Below are 20201 nucleotides of genomic sequence, written 5' to 3'. Positions count from 1 at the left end.
CTCCTGGGCTCAAGTGATCCTCCCAAGTAGCTGGGACTATGGGCATACACCACCACTCCTGGCTAATTTTTTCTTTTTTACTTTTAATAAAGAGAAGATCATGTTTTGTTACCCAGGGTGGTCTAGATCCCCTCAGCTCAAGAGATTTTCCTGCCTCTGCCTTCCAAAGTGTTGGGATTACAGGAGTGAACCATTGTGCCTGGCATGGGCACTGATATGGCACTTGCTCGAGGCACCAGAGCATGCAAGAACAAGAAGGAAATAGACTTAAAACACAGGGAGTGAACCAACTATAACAAACCTTTTCTTTGAGCCTGATGCAAAGGGACTTTTTAAGATTGTACTGGAGTCATGCTAGTGACTGTAGAAAGACCATACATCAACAATTGTGAACGGAAGTGGGAATCATTTCTTCTTTTATGGCCCTGGCACCTAAAAATTAATGCCAAATGGCGCCCAAAGAGGAGTGATGGGAAAAGCCTTCCCCCACCAGGCCATGGTGTTACTGCACTCTGGACCAGAGATACAGCTGCGTGACACCTTCTCACTCCTGATGGGAACAAATGAAGCTAGTTGTGTTCTACCCATCTTGAATGCCTGGCATAATCAGAGTGTTGACAGAGAGGGTCTCAAAAAATCAGTACATAACTCTTGAAATATGTGCCCTTCGTTATGCCAAATAACAAATTTGAATGAATCATAGTGTTTTAGAGCTTAGGGCAACCGTGGAGATCATCTCATTTAATCCCAATTTATAGATAAAAAAACTGTGGCATGGAATTTTTTTTACTAAAACCACTTGTAATTGCAAAGTTTAAAAAGTTTATAGCATATCATTTGCTTTTGACGATGTTTTGCAGATCCTCTGAGCTGCTTCCCAGCTCTCAAGCACATTGTACTAACTGGAAGGATGAGGAGACATTTACTGTCTCTATGGGGAATGAAAAAGGAAACACCATGCAGGACGGTGGCAGGAAGCAAGCAAGAAAAAAAAAAAACACACACACACACACAAAAAAAAAACAGCTTCTCTAGGGACCAAAAAATTTTGAGGGAAATAAAGATATTAAGCACTGTGTTAGATGAAGTGATAGCTACAAAACATGTAATCCCTACAGCAATCTTATGAGCACTATTCATCATCAAGCTAACAGGAAAAGTCTCAGTTGTGGTCCAATGATAGTTTTGTTTTTTGGTTTCTATTTTTTGCTTTTCCTTTTCCTAGGCTGCCAGCCTTAGAGGGATGGTGATCAAACGAGGGCTTGTCAACGTCATGTACTACAGAAGAGGCAGCAAAAAAGACCTCAGCAGGGCAAGAAAGGCCAGAGAGGGTCCTACTCCAATGATTCCTTGGGGCCCTTTTCATTGAGGCCACATTTACGTGATCCCTGAAAATAGATATTCCCTCCCATTCTGTTTAAGCTGTTTTCCTTAGATTTGATTCTATTTTAATATTGCATGTCCCTATAGTCAGGTCCAAAGAGATATGTTCAGATTCAATAATTTAGTAATAATAAACTTAAGTATTTTCTATTTACATAGAAATTTATAGTTGCTAAAGAATATTTGTATGTAGTAGCAGCTCTTTAAGGAGCTGTACTTTACAGAAAATTGTAAAAACTGGGTCCCAGAGTTTAAGTGGCATGTCCAAAGTCACATAATTGGGAAAACTTCAAACCCAGAGAATGTTACCCCAAGTCCCAATGCTCTTTATACCAGGTAGACTTACAAATGATAGTTGGATTCTCAGGGTAACCCTCAAAGATCCCTTTAACTCATAAACCTATTAACTTATACCAGTATCTTAACCTCTAACCACCTCATATTACCATGGAAACATGCATAGGGTTTTAAAAACTTAGTTAAATACATTTTCTGGATACATCTCACTGTAGATGAGGACTGTTAATATTCTAGCATCGGTGGCCACTTCTTTTCCCTCATTTTGAAAATGCAAGTGTCCCAAGGGAAGAATGTTTTTATAAAGTGTAGACAATCTTAAAAGTCATTTTGAACCTGACACCTTTAGGCAAATTAATGGTCCCAGTACAGTATACAGTTATAGAAACAAATAATGCAAAGTTTTTAAGTTTTTAGCTCATTGTTTGCTCTTCACAGAATTTGGCAGGACATCAAACATCTTCCTATCTCTCAAGCACACTGGATATATGTGTGGCAGCTTCAGCTGATCCAATTGTCTACACAAAGAAAAATAACAGTGGCTTCATTAAGGGTGCTCATGTAATAAGATCGAGAGACAGCCATTTCGGTCAGCAGGAAAAAAATCATAAGTTTTTGTTAAAAACACTCTCTAATGCATTTGTACAAACTAGTTAATCAATTAAATACATATCATCTTCAAAAGGGGAGAACTTCCCTAAGAACCTGGAACACTGTGTGAGTATGTTCCCACTGGGAGCTAGGGATAAATACAGAAAGGAGGAGCAAGAAAAAAGTGGTGTGCACCAAGGATGGACTTCACATCCTTCATCATGCTTGTTTGGTGGTAAGGTCTAAGCTATGTGTTTGTGTCCATTGTTTGGTAGTAAGGTGTAAGCTGTATATTAGTTTATCTCTGGATCATGTGAGTGAATAGCTCCTTTACCAAGTGTATGTTAATCTGCCACCATAGCAGATTTTGGAAAGAGCTCTGAAGCACAGATAGTGTGTGCCTTGCAACTCAAGATGTGGTCTCTAGACCAGCAGCATCACCTAGAAGATTTTAGAAAGGCAGGTTCTCATACCCCCCAACCCACGGACTTACTGAATCATGACCTGCATTTTAACAAAATTCCCAGGCAATTCATAAAGTCAGGAAAGCAGATAAACCTGATCGTTAAAATGCTTGTTTTCGTATAATTTTCAGAATGAGAAAAACAAATGATATTCAAAGTCTATATGCTCTCCAGGAAAACAGCAGTCAGAAATTTTCCCTTTGTGTTTTTTCACTCCTGCTGTCAATATCATTGCATTCATGCCCCAGGATATAATTATTTTGTATCTATTACCTCAGTAGTCCCCAACCTTTTTGGCACCAGGGACCAGCTTCGTGGAAGACAATTTTTCCAAAGACTTGGAGCGGGGTGGAGGACGAGAGATGGTTTCGGGATGAAACTATTCTGGAAACCTCAGATCATCGAGTATTGGATTCTCATAAGGAGCAGGCAACCTAGATCCCACATATGCACAGTTCACAATAGGGTTTGTGCGCCTATAAGAATCTAATGACACAGCTGATCTGGCACGAGGCAGAGCTTAGGTGGTTACCCAAGTAGACTTAAGTTCCTGGGTGGTTGTTCTGTGTATTGTTTACCCTTAGAATCCCAGCACCAAACATAGTACTTGGAATCTAATAGGTGTGTATGGTGGCACTCAGGAGTCCCAGCTTCAAAGTACAACAAACATGGGTTGGAAGCCTCAGTTCATGCATCTATGAGACAGGATAAAGAATAACACCCCTTAGAGGGTTATCAGGAGGAGTAAATGAGCTGATGCACGTGACATACTTAGCACAGCACCTGGTATATTGCAGCTACTCATAAGTGGTTAATATGTTGAACAAATGAAAGAATAGAAACTTTGTATAAAAAGTCTTAAGAGGTCTGAAATGTGGTATGCTGTTGCTTCAAATATATGAAATTGAATTTAAAACTAATATGCAAAGGAAGCCTGATAAATATAGGAAAAAGGTAGAATAGATCCGTGAGAAAAGTCTGTGATTTGGAATCACAAGACCAGTGTTTACGTCTCAACTCTGTCCTTTACTAGCTGAGTGATCTCATGCAAGAAAACAAGCTTCCTGAGCCTCAGTTTCTTCACCTAAAGGGTGGGGTTAATAATCCTCTTCATTTCATGACATTATGCTAAAAAAAACAAGGGGGGGAGTGGGGAAGCTTACAACTTGCAACATAGGAGGGCAGTGACCCACTGTATTCATTTTTGTATCCCCACATCTCCTGACAAATAGAGATGCTCAGTAATGCCTGTTTGCTCAAATGTATTATAGCATAAATTCTCAAGGGGAATGAAAATTGGATATTACAATGGCTTGTGGCCTCCAAAGGTTAACCTTTGTGGACAAAATCTTATTCCATAGCATTTAGGGGATCCTAAAGGATTTCTTAGTATCCTTAGGAAATAGAAAGACTCCTTGTGAGTAGGGAGGAGGAGTGAAGAAGATGATTTTTTAAAAAGTTTGAGAAGCACAATTAGAGCTCTGACTCTTCAACTTGGTACCAAATGAGAGCTCTTCAGGAAAAAGCATCAGGAGAGAAAAGCAGCTAACTAAAAAGCAAGCAGAGTGAAACTCTAGAAGAAGTAATAAAAGAAACAATTTCAGCCAGGCACTGTGGCTCATGCCTGTAATCCCAGCACTTTGGGAGGCCAAGGCAGGTGGATCACAAGGTCAGGAGATCGAGATCAGCCTGGCCAGCATGGTGAAACCCTGTCTCTACTAAAAATACAAAAAATTAGCTGGGCATTGTGGTGTGCGCCTATAATTCCAGCTACTTGGGAGGCTGAAGCAGGAGAATTACTTGACAGGAGGCGAAGGTTGCAGTGAGCAGAGATCGCGCCACCACACTCCAGGCTGGCAACAGAGTGAGACTCCATCTCAAAACAAACAAAAAAAAAAGAATTACAATTTCAGCCAGGTGCAGTGGCTCATGACTTTAATCCCAGCACTTTGGAAGGCTGAATGGGGCATATCCCCTGAGATCAGGAGCTTGAGACTAGCCTGGCCAACATGGTGAAACCCCATCTCTACTAAAAATACAAAAATTAGCTGGACATGGTGGCAGTCACCTCTAATCCCAGCCATCTGGGAGGCTGAGGCAGGAGAATTGCTTGAAACCCAGAAAGCAGAGGTTGCAGTGAGCTGAGATTGCACCACTGTACTCCAGGCTGGGCGACAAGGGCAAGACTCCATCTCAAACAAACAAACAAAAAAAAACAAATTACATTTTCAAGATCTGGGTGATGTGATATATATAAAATAATTTTACAAAACTAAGAGCTATAAGCAAGTAAAATTACTGAAGGAAAAGCCTTTAAGAAATATTTTCAAGTTGTACCTGGATTTATTTCCATTAATATATTGACTTCCCCAGTAGCTGTTTTATCAATAACAGTGTAATTGGGGCATCTGCTCCACACTTCAATGGGATATTTACCAGTTGAGTGGAATTCAGCATGAATTTTTTTTTCTATCAAGGAATTTAGTTACTGATGTGGGCCCCAAACCTTTTAAAAGTAGATTCTGCCCAGGTGCAGTGGCTCATGCCTGTAATCTCAGCACTTTGGGTGGCCAAGTTGGGTGGATCATGAGTTCAGGAGATTGAGACTAACCTGACCAACATTGTGAAACCCCATCTCTACTGAAAATACAAAAAAATTAGCCAGGCGTGGTGGTGTGCACCTGTAATCCCAGTTACTTGGGAGGCTGAGGCAGGAGAATGGCTTGAACCCGGGAGGCGGAGGTTGCAGTGAGCCAAGATTGCACCACTGCACTCTAGCCTGAGCAACAGAGCAAGACTCCATCTAAAAAAAAAAAAAGATAGATTCCTTTATAAGGCAGACCCCAGACCCCATGGCAGGGACCCCAAGGCAGAGCTGTTTGTTGTTATATCAGCATCCTGGAGTTTTCACATTGGCTCATATAGAAAGCTTATGTACAGAGGCTATGCAAACATTCCTGCAGGTCTCTACAAGTTCCATCCACTTACCAGCATTTTTAATGGACTTGGCCAAAAATATTAAAAAAAATTTTTCAAAGATTTCCACAGAGCACAATACCATGCAAAAGGCCACAGCAGTCCTTGATACCGAAGGTCTTTTAGCCCTTTTGCTGCTGTCAAAGTCTTAGATGTCACACGTAACACTTCAGTATGTTATTGTGTTTTTTCTTTGGATGGTCAAAGGAATTCCAGACTATAAAGACAGCAAGAATAGAAAGCAGGGCTTTAGTTTCCACTCTGACCTGAACACTAAACTTGAACCCTGAGCTCTGAAATTGAACCTGAAATCGAACCTCTCTTTGTGCTACTTTGCCATGTAACATGCATTCTGCCACTTAATATGCATTCTGCCACATTTCATTATCAATTGCACATATGAAGAGAGGAGCTATTCTATGCTCATGAATCTATTTTCAAAGATATCTGATTAAAAATGGATAAAGGATAAAGGGACAAGTGAAAATAATGTAACTATAAAACATTTTATAGAACTATAATGTATGTGTTACTTCTCGTGTCGTTTTGTCTCGTGTAATATTTTGAAAGAATTTTACTTTTATACATTGAGCACTATAAATATTCTATTCTAAAATAGAAAGGGCAATCTTAAAAAACATTTTAATTCTGATTCACATGGAAAGTAGCAGATGGATAAATGATGATTCCAAGAAGAAGGGGCTAGCTAGGCTACAATTCTATGAAAAGAACTGAATTTTTATTTTATTATAGCTATCATTTTAGGTATTTTCTGGGGATTATCATTACGATTCTTATTATACCACCAAAATCCCTTTAGCAGTGAGCTATAAGTTTTTTTGAAGTCCTTAAATATACAATATGGGTCATTTGGTAGTTTGTCTTTCTTAAGGAGAAAAATGAGTTGTACCAGACTTAACCCAAGATTCAGTGTAATCTGACCTCCTTTACTTGCCAAATATGCTCATTTGGTTTTTGGTTTCCCTGATGTGTGCTCAGCTCTGTGCTTCCTGGCAGTCTTGTCCTGGGGGAGTTGCACAGGAGAGGGGAGGAGGTCTAGGCCTCCCCTCTGCTCCCCTAGAGAAGGCCCTGAGCCCAGCCCAAGACCACGAATTGAGGCGGTGTGTGGTGGAGGCAGAGCTCTCTGAAAGGTTGATATCTAGTAGGCTCCACCTCAGCATTGATGGCCTGTGACCTTCTGCTAAAGCTGCAAGCTGCTTTATTCCTAGAAAGCTATGGACCTCCCACACTAAAGAATGTGATCTACAACTGAAGAGATTCAATACCTCAAATGGCCATGGGGAGTTTGGAATTCAGGATACAGCTTATTCTGGACATTCAAAGACAGCTTTAGTAAACTCCTTAGAGAAAAACGTGGGCTCAGGCCCCGGTAGTGTTCTCTTCTTGGAAAAGCTGTGAACAGCTGGAGAGGTGGTAATGCTGTCTCTTTGTGAGGAGGATGCTTTAACCTGTTGACCAGAAGCCTCATTGGCTAGCACACAGCAATGAAGAAAGAATAAAATCTTTTTTCAATGGCATGGCATGATTTGAAGTATTTTATAAATATGTTGTTTATTCAACATATAAAAGATTTTCATGTATCTTTTATGTTCCTGTGTGGTTTTATGGGCAGACATGAAAGTAGCAGTCTTTGCCAGAGGATTAGGGGACTCCTTAGCTAGGATAGAGGTTCTGCTGCTATGCCTTAGACATGGGATGCTGGAATTCTGGATTTGTTTGTCAAAGAAAGAGGAATTGAAATTTCTAGAGGATGGGGAAAATGGACCTTTGTAGAAACAGAGAATGTGCTTTGTTAAAGAGTCATGACTCTTATCCTGACAAAGATATTTGGTCTTTTAATAAAAACAAAACCAACCAGTAAGCAGAACCATAAGCCAGAGGAAGCAGCTGGCTTATGGCTGTTCATTTCTGAGGAGCTGCCCTAGTGCTCAAAATGGCTAAAGAATAACAGTCAATATGATCTTTCCAAACATGAAGGGGGTCTATGCAAGTTCCTTTGTGTGTGTTGGCAATTAAAGTTCTGTTCTTATTTAGTGTGTGCTTCAGTTTTAAATATAGAACACCTGCCTTGTCATTCATAAAATAGTACCACATAGGATAAAATTCCACTCCATACATGTACCTGTAGTCCCAGTGACTTCCCATAGTCCCAGTGACTTAAGATGTGGAGGCAGGTGGATCGCTTGAGCCCAGAAGGTCAGGAGTGCAGTACCTTATGATTGTGCCTGTGAGTAGAGACTCTTGTACTCTAGCTTGGGCATCATTGCAAAGACCCTATCTGTAAAAATAAATGTTAAATATTCCATTTCTATGCAAATAAGATGTGGACATTTTGGAAAATTTTGAAAATTCCTAGATAGTATGAACTTAAGGGTATGAGAGATCCATTAAAAAAATACAGGATGTATCAGCCAGGTGCCATGGCTCATGCCTGTAATCCCAGCACTTTGGGAGGCTGAGGCAGGTGTCCTCTCTTGAGGCCAGGAGTTCAAGACCAGCCTGGCCAACATGGTGAAACCCCATCACTACTAAAAAATACAAAAATTAGTCAGGTGTGGTGGCACATGCCTGTAATCTCAGCTATACTTGGGAGGTTGAAGCATGAGAATCACTTGAACCCAGGAGTTGGAGGTTGCAGTGAGCAGAGATGGAGCCACTGCACTCCAGTCTGAGTGAAAGAGCAAGACTCCATCTCAAAAAAAGAAGGGGGGGATACAAAGGATGCTTGATGTACATGATGTATTATGCTGCTACTTCAAACTCATTTCTGGTTTTGAATATGTGTATAGTGAATTTTGATAGACTGAGAAGGTAAATGAGGGAGAAAGAGAAATAACAGCAAAGAAAATTCCAACATAGGCAAGATTGGATAGCAGAACATTGGCAGCGGTTTCTTAATGCCAAGTTAGTGAGTGAGTTACTTTGTTTCTTGGATCTGTGCGAAGTGGAGCAAAGTCCTGATCCATCATGCCCACTGCTTTGGGGCTTTTGCTTTTCTTTGAAAAGGTAAGAAAATAACACTGAGATATCTTGCTAAATTCTAGTTCCTATCCAATCACCTGATTTTTTAAAATTTATTTTTAGATAATTGTACATTATGATGTAGTTGTAAGAAATAATACAGAGAGATCCCGTATATTCTTTAACCAATCTGCCATGGTAGCATCTTGCAAACCTATAGCACAATGTCATAACCAGGGTATTGATGTTGATACAATCAAGGTTCAGAACATTTCAATCACCACAAAAATACTTGTGTTGCCTTTTGTAATCACCCTCTCCTTAACCCCTGGCAACCACTAATCTGTGCTCCATTTCTATAGTTTTCCCATTTTAAAAATGTTAGATAAATGGATTTATGCAGTATATAACTTTTGGGGACTTTCTTTTTTCACTCAGACTAATTCTCTGGAGACTCATTCAGGCTGTTACTTTCTATCAGTAGTTGGTTCCTTTTTATTGCTGGGTAGTATTCTGAAGTTTGGATGTAGCACAGTTTGTTTAACCATTAACCTGTTGAAGGATATCTGAGTGGTTTCCAGTTTGGGGCTACTATGTATAAAGCTGCTATAAACAAGTTTTCATTTCTCTAGAGTAAATGCCAAAATGAGCAATTGCTGGGTGATATGGTAGTTGCATGTTTAGCTTTTAAAACTACAAAACTGTTTTCCACAGTAGCTCTACCATTTTACATTCTCACAAGCAATATATGAGTGATCTATTTTCTTCAAACCCTTACCAACATTTGGTGTTTTCACTATTTTTCTTTTAGCCATTCTGATAGGTATGTTGTGATGTCTCATTGTAGTTTTAATTTTCTTTTACCTACAGGCTAATAATGTATATGATTTCATATTATCTAGCCTCTATATCTCTGTATCCTCTTCAGTTAAATGTCTGTTCATATATTTTTCCCATTTTTCAACTAAGTTGGTTTATTTGGTTGCATTTTGAGAGTTCCTTATGTTAGACATTAGTTCTTTGTCAGACATTTGGCTTGCAAATATTTTCTCCCAGTTTATATCTTGTATTTGTATCTGTTTCACATGGGCAAAATGTTTTAATTTTGTTGAAGTACAATTTGCCAATTTTTCCTCTTACAGATTGTGTTTTTGGTGTCAAGGTTAAGAATGCTTTGCCAGCCCTGATCCCAAAGATTTTCTCCTATTTTTTTTTTTATTTTATAAAAGCTTTGTAGACTTACATTTTACACTATGCCTTGTTCCATTTTGAGTTTGTTTTTATGTAAAGTGTGAGACTTGCAGACAATAACAGCTCTACTTCTGCCAAACACAACAGGAGAAAACTTTGCCTCACTCCTATCCCCACTAGCAAAGGCTGTGTGGGAAGCAAGGCAGGGCCTTCTTGAGCACCTACCATATGCTAGGTCCTGGACTTATGATGGTGCGGCGAAACCTTTCCAGATATTTCTGATCTGTGTCAAATGACTGCTATTAAGCCATTTTAGTGTGAAAGAGAAAAGAGATAGATACTGGTCTGCCAGACTCAATTAAAATCTATCCCTTTCTAGCTGCATGATATTGGGCAAATTGCCCCACTACTCTAAGCCTCAGTTTCTTCACTTATAATAAGATGGTTTTGAGGATTAAATTAGATAAAATATGTGAAATGAGTGGTGCATAGGGTGTTCAATAAATAATGTCATTCTTCTCCAAACTGATCGACTGCAGCTGCTGAAAAATTAACACTGGACAGTTGTCAGAAAATAGAAAAAGGCCAGTTGTGTACAGACAATCCTGAATTTTCTAATGGCTACTTATCTGCTTTATAGATAAACTAGAAACCTTATGTTCCTGCTTCGTAGCTTGGTGGCCAGTGGTTTGCACAGCTACTGGGTGCTATTAAATAAAGTAGATAAATGAACATTTTATTCTGATTCAGTTAAAATTTCTGGAAAATTAAAGGACTTAGGAATAGAAACTGACGTGGATGGGAACCAATATTGTTAACATCTGAATTTTAGGTTTATCAAATATCATTCAATTATGGAAAGATATAAAGTACTCATAAAATTAAATTCTGCTGCAAAATATGTAAAGAAATTCTACTTAATGTACCTGAAGGAAAAATTTAGATTGTAGTCAATGTACCTAAATTGAGTTCTTGAGACTATTCATGTATACTGTTCATGTCAAGTTTTCTGATTTTTAAACAAGCCCAAGTTTGTTTATTACTTTGAGATCCTTCACTGAGTAGTATAACAATTGAGCTGTCACCTTTACTTTTATTCTCTTGGCACTTGCCATTTTGTTCTTTGTCTTTTTTTTTTAACCATCTCCTTTTCCGCTTAGAGAAAAACTATAAAATGCCTACCTCCTCCCTTTTAATTAAAAAAAAAAAAAATTCTACCAGCAACATCTCCAGAACTATGTCTGGGAATAATCACATAATGTTGGATCTGTCACAAATATTTTCATACAATTGATTTTAAGCTAAATAAACACCAAAGTCATTTCTGAAATGGTCATAGAAAACACAGAAGAGCAATGTAAGGCTTAGGTGGAAAGTGAGGAAGAGAGTTAAGGCTCACATGTATATGAATGTCAGGTCATTTATAGTAGCATCCAGTTGAACCATAGCAACCTCCTCCATAACCATTCATCCCCTAAACACTGGACTCTCAAAGCAAGCTCAAAGCTCATACAATTCTTAACCTCCAGAATTGGATTTGTCCCTAATCTGTTTACTGTCTTATTTTCTCATTTAGTCAAAACATGTTTTGAAAATAAATAGCTAATTCATATAAAGAAAGCAAATTACTGCTTATTGGTATATACATTTTAAAGTTGTTTTATAGTGCTTATCCTGTCAAAATTATCTTTTCGACTAGAATAAGCCAATGTTGATACTAGATATAAAATCTGAATAAACCTAAGTTTGGGGAATTCAATACTTTAATTGATGTTGGTATTTGATACCCCACTAGAGGCACTGCTTCTTGGGGTTATTTGCCTACATGATTCCCATCACATCAGACTATTAGAGCAGGGGAAAAACAAAAGAAAAATTACTTTCATAGGACAGAAATTATATTAATTTTTATAAACTGTTATAAGAATTGATCTAATAATATAGATTGAGAGTATAATTCTATTGTCTGGCTGACTTAATCACTTTCATATGGTAAGATTGATTGACTTTTGTATATTTGGTGTGTATTTTTTCTTTAATTTTTTTTCTATTGCTGGCCATATCCAGTAAACTAAATTATAACTCTTTGCTATCATATTTTCGTCATATTAAATGCTTGCACTGTCTTCTTTTTTTCTTCCATTTTTACTATCCAAGGGTCCTGTTTCCCAGAGGAACAGTTCATTTCAACAGCCAGGGAGAAAGCCTGGATGCTCAAGGTAAGGTTTATATAAACTATGTTGCATGACTCTTTGCTTAAAAATTAATTTAAAGTGAATAGTAATATTGTCATTGTAACAAATTTATTTTCAAAATTCCAGTATACAACTAAAGCCAATATTTGAGTAAATATGCTGTTTTAAAACACTATTTTTCAAACTATATTCCATTTCTCAAGTGTACTACGGGCTAATTAACTACTATTAGAAATTCCTCTAAAAATGATTAAGCCAATTAATTAAAGTTTAATTTTGAAAATCTTATTCATGATAGGTGGGGAGGGTAGAATATCAAGATATTGTCAAAATGAAGTCATGACATTGCTATTTATGAATAAATTATTTTTATTTGCTATTGTTAAGAATCCAGAAAGCCACTCTGTTGGCTTTGAGGACAGAAAGAGAGAGTGAGAGCATGCGAGTGTGCTTGTGACAGAGATGAGGAACCTAGAAAAAAGCCTCATTTTTTTAGTTTGGGATTTGTCTTTGGGACACAATCATTTTGATCTTCAGTTATTTCCAACTCATACTCTAAGTCTCTCTAAATAATGCCTTCAACAGTCACCTCCAGGAGCCCTTAGAACAAAGGAACAACTAACTAAAATTCCACCAGAGGGCAATATTTGGAAAGCCATTCAGAGAGGTCTCAGAGCTACGAGCTATTGTTCACACAGAACAGACTCACAAAGTGTGGTATAATATCCTATGTTTTATCAAAGGTTCTCTAAACGTCTTTTATTTTACACCTGTTTCTCCACAGCATCAAACATTGTTACTTAAAAACTGTGTGGGGGCGTATGTGTTTTCTTCTTTTTTAAAAAAAAATTCTGCAATGATAAAATTAGAAACCTCATTCTTAAATAGTAATTCTCCAAACAGTAATGGTGAATGTTAAAAGCTCAAATTAATGAATAATATTGCATATTTGCTTTGGGATATCATTGTAATAAGTGCTGTGACTGGTGGTCATTTTTTAAATATTCAAGAAGAGAAACTGAAATTCTTCTACTTAAAGAAGAATAGCATTCTAAGAATTTGTCTTGATATTAAAATTTGCAGGTATAAAATTTATCGTATTGACTTGAAATAATTAGTTTATTTAATGTGGATGAATAGATGTTTTCCCCTGTTGCTCTAGTGAAAGTGGAAATATAGAGAACTTTTGTAGGCTAAGGTGGACAGATCCCCTGAGGTCAGGAGTTCAAGACCACCCTGGCCAACATGACAAAACCCTGTCTCTACTAAAAGTACAAAAATTAGCTGGGCTTTGTGGCACATGCATGTAATCCCAGCTATTCAGGTGGCTGAGGCACAAGAATCACTTTAACCCAGGAGGAGGCAGAGGTTGCAGTGAGCCAAGATCATACCACTACACTCCAGCTTGGGTGACAGGGTGAAAAAAAAAGTGGAGATGTGGTACCCTGCATGGTATCCCAAGAGCTGGAATATTTGGGGACCAGAGCAGGCTCTAAAGCAGAATTGGGACAGGGGTCAGTGGAACAGTATCTGAGGGCATTAGAAACAAGAAGAACCAGAAAGAGAAGCCACCTAAGCTTTCTGTGTCTATAGCAGCAAATCATGAGTGCCCTTTGAAAACTGATCTGCACTGCTGGCCCTTCTAGTAGATGGTCCATATGTCAGATCTGTCTGGGACAGTCCTGGTTCAATTCTGTTGTCTTGGAATATAGTTAGGACCCCCTTTCACCCTGAAAATGTTTCATTTTAGATGATAAATTATATGATCATCCTATCTTCCAGGTTGGGGTATTTGAAGAAAAAATAACAGGAAAAGATGGCCCATTACCTAAATAAGGTGTTGCTTTATAAATCTCCTTGTATAGAGGGGTATGGGACAAATGGGTCTTTGACGAGTCAAAGTATAAATATTTTTTGCCTTGCTGACCATACAAGTCTCAGTCACAACTGTTCAACTCATTGCAATGTGGAAACAGCCAAAGATCATACATAAAGAAATGGGCTTGGCTGTGTTCAGCAAAGCTATTTACAAAAACAGGCAGTGGACTACACTTGGCCTATGGGCCATCATTTGCACATCCCTGTTAGATAATAGAGACGGGATGAGGTGGTAGGAGGTGGCAGAGAACCAAGGAAATAACCATCATTAGTCCCTCTCCCTTCTCTCTCTATCCCTTCTGGGTTGCACCATCCTTTATTTAACTCTTTCAGGAACTAGTGCAGTTGACCCTTGAACAACATGGGTTTGAAGTGCAACAGCTTACTTTTAAATGATTTTTTTTTCAATAAATGCAGTCGAACCTCCATATCCGTGGATTCCACATCCGCAACCAAATGTGAACTGAAAATACAGTATTCATGTTATGTGAAACCCATGGATAGTTCAGTGGGACTTGAGCATGAATGGATTCTTGTGGGGGAAGGAAGGTTCTGAATCCAGCCTCCGAGAAAAAGCTGTACTGATCTTTTCCCTGAGTGAATAATCCTGTCTGCTATTAAGTGGTTCCTGAGATTCCTTTACCAGGTGTCACTTCTTGTTTCTCATCCAAATCTGTTTCTGCACCACACATAACATGCTTGTACTTTATACCTCATGACGTATAATTCAGATTCACCTGAGTTCTAGAGTCAAATACTGAAGCAATAGCTCATTAGTAGGTAATTTAATTTTATGCTTTGATCCTCACTAAACAGTTGTCTTTGGGAAATATAATCAGTCAGTCACATTAAGGAAAAGTTTATGTTGACTATACCAATTTTTTATTATATTAATGAAAAGTAACATAATACATTTAAAGAAAATCCTGGGTAAAAGTCACTCATAACAATACCATCCTAAAATAACTGTTTTCCTATTTTTGCCCATTTGGTCTTCTCACAGGCATTTCTATTATTCCACAATGCATATCATAATGAGTGTGAACTTTGTATTTTACTTAGTGTGAATCACAGCATCTTTTACTTTCATGGGTCATCAGAACTATCATTACAATAGCAGTATAATGTTAGGTCAGCATGCCAAAGTATATATTTTAATTCTTACTATCTTCCCATTTTTTATTATAAAAAAATGCTATGCTAAATTTTTCTATAGATCTTGTTGGTTTAGTTTGTGTCTATTGATCTATTTTTTAAGGTCAAAATCCCAGAAGTGGGGTTATTTGTCAAAGATAGACCATTTTTATGACTTTTAATCTAGTTTACTATATTTTCCCCAAAGATTTGGAATAATTTACAAACATTTGTAGTTTTAGGGTACTAGTTTCACCACAACATTTTCAGAGGGCATTTAACTTATTCAATAGTATTTACTGAATGACTACTAACTGTAAAACACTGTGCTGAGTGTTTTGGGGTATATGTATATGTGTGTATATATATGTGTATGTGTATATATATATGACTGATGTGCTCATTCTACATTTATTTTGTGCCTACTATCAGCTAGGTATTGTAATTTTTCAATGAAGAACAAGAGATAGCTTCTATCTCAGAGCATTTGACTTTCCTGGTTAATGTAAATGACGGTAATATAGAAAATGAGATGCACCATAGGAGAAACACAGTTATAATATAATGGAAATTTGGGGAGGGGAAGGTAGAGATGACATCTGAGCTGAGCCATGAAGGTCAGTTGGTTTGGAATACTCAGGGATGGTGAGATTAGCCATTTATTCCATAAACATGTATTGATCACTAACTCTATGCCAAGTTTCATGGTAAAAGCTAGGGATATAGAAGTGACCAAGGCAGAGCTCTTAGAGCATACTATCTAATGGAGTAGAGAATCTTTTAAAAAAATATATTATAAAGGTTATAACCAGGCTAGCTTGTCTGGCAGAGGATACCCAGGGTTAGGGATAAACACGGGTTTCCTCTAGAGCAAAACTTTTCCATGGCTTCCCTTTTGAAAGACACAGCCTTGATCATCAGTTATTGTGTCAGAATCTGTAGGAGGTCTGCTTCTGGAAGATTGAAGGTTCTTGTAATTGCACTTGTCCTGACCAACATTGCAATTAAAGTTGGCCTGCATTGACAGTTCCCCGCAGTGAGTACATTTACTGAGAATGCACAGAGGCTAGGCCTGGGTTTGGTGAGACCTACAACCTGGCCCTCACCAGATGATGATGGAAGCAAATCACCAAGAATTGTAAATTTCGTTCGTGTTTTGTCTTTAAAACAGCTGGAAGAAACCTTATTGATAATCTAATCCAATCTCTCATTTTACAGATGAATATTCTTGAGTGAGGAAAGTTTGAATGACTTTTCTAGAATTAGGCAGTGGCATTACCATAGCACCAGAACCTTCACTTCTGATTCTTCTTGGCTGTGGTCACTGCTTTAATTTGTCCCTGCCTTAACTGTACCATAGAGGTAGGAAGAATTAGGACTAGATTAACCTAAATCTGAATTAGGACTAGATTAACCTAGATTAACCCTAGTATATATAAAAGCAATAAGATAAATTTTACCTATGTCATACCACAGTACAAAGTTTTTAATTTATGATTTTTAATTAAAATTTTAATTTAAACCAGGCACGGTAGGTCATGCCTGTAATCCCAACACTTTTGCAGGCTGACTCTGGAGGATCACTTGAGGCCAGGGGTTCAAGACCAGCCTAAGCAATACAGAGAGACCTTATAGCTGCAAAAAATAAAAGTAAATAGTCAGTGTGGTGGCACATGTCTGTAGTTGCAGCTATTCAGGAGGCTGAGGCAGGCAGATCCCTTGAACCCAAGAGTTCAAGGCTATAGTGAGCCATGATCATACCACTGCACACCAGCTTGTGAGCTGGACAAACAGCTTGATCTCACTAAGCTTCCCTCTCATCTTCAAAGTAGAGACATCATAATATATCTTGTTTGTTGTGAGAATAATTAGAGGTAATATACTTGTTGGTTACATCATGGACACTCAGAAAATGTTGAAATACTGATTTTCTTTCCCCTTCCCCCCTAGAGCTACAGGTTCTTCATAGGATTCTTTTTGTTTATTAATCAGTTTGCCTTACAAGACTTCTGAGAATTAAATGATAGAATGAGGGTACATTTATAAACTGTGGTGCAGAGCTTAACGTTCTCATTTCTGAATTTTACTTAGCTGAAGTAGAGGTTTAGAGGATTTTCTTCATGGTTTCTTTTACTCCTTTTCTTCAGTAGCTTATCTTACATGTTCTGTGAACGTGTTGGTAAGACTTAAGAATTCACTCATTTTCTCTGTCTTTTGTCTTAAAATAATAAATATACAAAGGTAAATGATTAGACAAAGAAAATATGACTAAATGTTAACAACTGCTGAATATATCTGGTGGATATGAATGTCTATTATACTATTATAAAATGTTGGTCAACTTTCCTGGATATTTGAAATGTCTCAAGTAAAATTTTTTTAAAGAATTATGTATCAAGCATTAATTAAGCTTCTACCATGGCTCCATCACTGTTTGGAGACAGAGGGTAGATTTTGCATGAGACAGTCAGGGTTCTCAGCCCTGATGCAACTATGGCTCACTGTAGGGAATGTTAATGAAATAGGCAGTACCATTCCAGAGTGCTGAGTGCTGTGCTGGGAGAAGTATGGGATGCCGTGAAGCACAGTCTTCGGCAGCAACAACTAAGCCAGAACTGGTGTGCAGAGGTCAAGCAAGGCTTCCAAGTTCAGTGGCATCTTATCTGAGGCCCAAAGGAAAAGGAAGAGCTAGCCAAGTGTTGGGGATAGGGGGACTCCAGAGAAAGGGAAATTGTTTGGGCAGAAAGAGTAGCAGCTTCAAAGATCTGCGGGGGTGGGGGGGGAATAAGAGAAGCATTTGACATATTAATGAAATTGAAAGAAATTCAGTAATGAGCCGCAGTATTGAGGGAATAGCGAGGGGTAGGGATGGACAGACAGACAGATCAGGAAGGGCCTTTTGAGGCTAATGAAGAACTCTGGGTTGTATCCTAAGTGATGTTGAAGTCCTTTAAGCAGAGAAATAAAACTACCTGTTTTATATCTTAGAATGGTCACTCTGATGGCTGTGTAAAGAAAAGATCAGGAAGGGACATGATTAGAAAGCAGAGAGACAAGGTGGAAGATGATTAGCATCTGACTATAGTGGTGACAGCTGGAGTAGAGGTTAATGGGTGGATTTGAGTACAATTTAGGTGGCAAAAAAGGGGCAAAAACCACAGTTACTTTTGCACCAACCTAATAGAAAGGATTGGGGAAGGAAGACGTCAAGGAGTCATTTATTCATCCAGCAAATGCATATTGAGTTCCTGCTATGTGTTAAATGCCATTTCAGTGCTGTGAAGAAAAGTAAAGAAAGGGTGACAGGAATACAGCCTGAGGAGGTGCTATTTTATATAGGGGGAAGTAATGGAGAGGGATTATTTAGAGGAGAATATGTTGATCTTTAAGGACCCTCTTAAGGGATGGCAACATGAGAAGTAGTCACCTAAAGAGTTTGTGGTTTAGTGGGCTCCCTGGGAGCACCACCAGTGGCACTGCTGTGGTTGGCAGAAGATAATGCCCAGTGTCTGGCATGAGTAAGTGGGGGCTTTGGTGATGTTATGTACTGAGACAGGACACATTGTAAATGTGAGGACAAGAATCAGAAGCTCAGTATTGCCCATGTTGAGCTTAGGGTGCCCGTGACATTAAAAAATATATAGATATAGATATCTTTATATATATATAAACACACACACACATATGTGTGTGTGTGTATATATATGTGTACATATATATATATATGGATTTGACACCTGAACCCTAGAAGAGAAAGAAATGAATGATAGCTTTGAGAGTCATTAGCATGTAAGCAGTAAGCCACGAACATAGATAAAATTGTCCAAGGAGAGTATAAAATGAGAAAGGGCGTCCAGAGTAGAACCTTGAAAATCACCAATATTTAAAATGTAGATTAAGAAAAAGAGAAAGTACATCCACGTTCACAGCAGCAGCATTCACAGTCACGAAAAGGTGGAAACATCCCAAGTGTTCATTGGGAGATGAATGGATAAGCAAAATGTAGTATATATATACAATGGAATATTGTTTAGCCACAGATAGGAAATTCTGACTCATGCTACAACATGGGTGAATCTTTAGGCCAATGTGTTAAGTGAAATACACCAGTCACAAAAAGACAAATACTGTATGATTCCACTTATGTAAGCTATCTAGAGGAGTCAAATTCGTGGAGACAGAAAGTGGAATGGTGGTTGCCAGAGGCTGAGGAGAGGAAGAAATGGAGAGTTAGTGTTTAATGGGTACAGAGTTTCAGTTTAGAGGAATGGAAACGTTCTGGAGGTGGATGGTGGTGATGGTTGAACAAGAATGTTAATATATGAAATGCCATCAAACCATACACTTAAAAATGGTTAAATTGGTAAAAATTTTGTTATATGCATTTTACCACAATTTGAGAGAGAGAGAGATGAAGATTAGCCAGAAACACCAGAGAAAGAGCAGTTGAGTATGCCATAATGGAAGCCAAGGGAAAATAGCATTTTAGGAATGAGCAGGGTCAGCAAGTCCAAATGCCCATAAAGGTTATATAAAATAATAAAGATTAAAAAGATGCCTATTGCTTTAGCAACAAAGAGGTTGTTAGTGATCTTGGTGAGAATAATTTCAATGGCGTAATCAGAATGGGAGCCAGATGCAAGAAGTTGAGGAGTGAGGGAGAAACTGAGAAGTGGAAAGGACGGGTTTAGATAACCTTCAAGATACTGACTATGAAGGTATAGACAGAAAACGTGACCTGTGAGGAAGAAGAGTTGATTTAAAGTAGAAGAGACCTGAGTGATTTAAACGCTGCCTGGAGGGAGCCAGTGGACAGGGTGTAGGAGAAGCTAGTAGAAAGTTACAAACCAGAGCTTTTTAATTTTGTTAACTGACAAATAGTACTTGTACATATTCATGGGGTATATAGTGGTGTTTTAATATTATAATGTAAATAATCATATCATGGTACTTAGCATATCCATCCTGTCAAATGTTGATCATTTCTTTCCGTTAGAAACAGTCAATATTTTCATTCTAGCTATTTGCAACTATACGTCATTGTCAACAATAGTCAACCTACACTGGTACAGAACACTAAAACCTGTCTTTCCTATCTAGCTGTAATTTT

At 38.1% G+C, this 20201-nt stretch overlaps 1 protein-coding gene across 2 annotated transcripts in view; it reads left to right on the top strand.

Annotated features, from left to right (window-relative positions):
• The window catches only part of MAPRE2 (microtubule associated protein RP/EB family member 2), a 166356-nt gene that overhangs the window by 14474 nt on the left and 131681 nt on the right, over window positions 1–20201 (top strand). For both annotated transcript variants that reach the window (XM_017511403.2, XM_017511402.1), the window contains exon 2: window positions 12042–12103. Coding sequence is in view for 1 of the 2 variants with exons in the window: in XM_017511402.1 (XP_017366891.1) it covers window positions 12042–12103 (62 nt within the window). In the remaining variant the exon portion in view is untranslated. The remainder of the gene's footprint in view (window positions 1–12041; window positions 12104–20201) is intronic.

This window comes from Cebus imitator, unplaced genomic scaffold (assembly GCF_001604975.1).
Source record: "Cebus imitator isolate Cc_AM_T3 unplaced genomic scaffold, Cebus_imitator-1.0 Scaffold448, whole genome shotgun sequence".
Taxonomy (NCBI): Eukaryota; Metazoa; Chordata; class Mammalia; order Primates; family Cebidae; genus Cebus; species Cebus imitator.
This window is presented reverse-complemented; position numbering and strand designations above follow the sequence as displayed.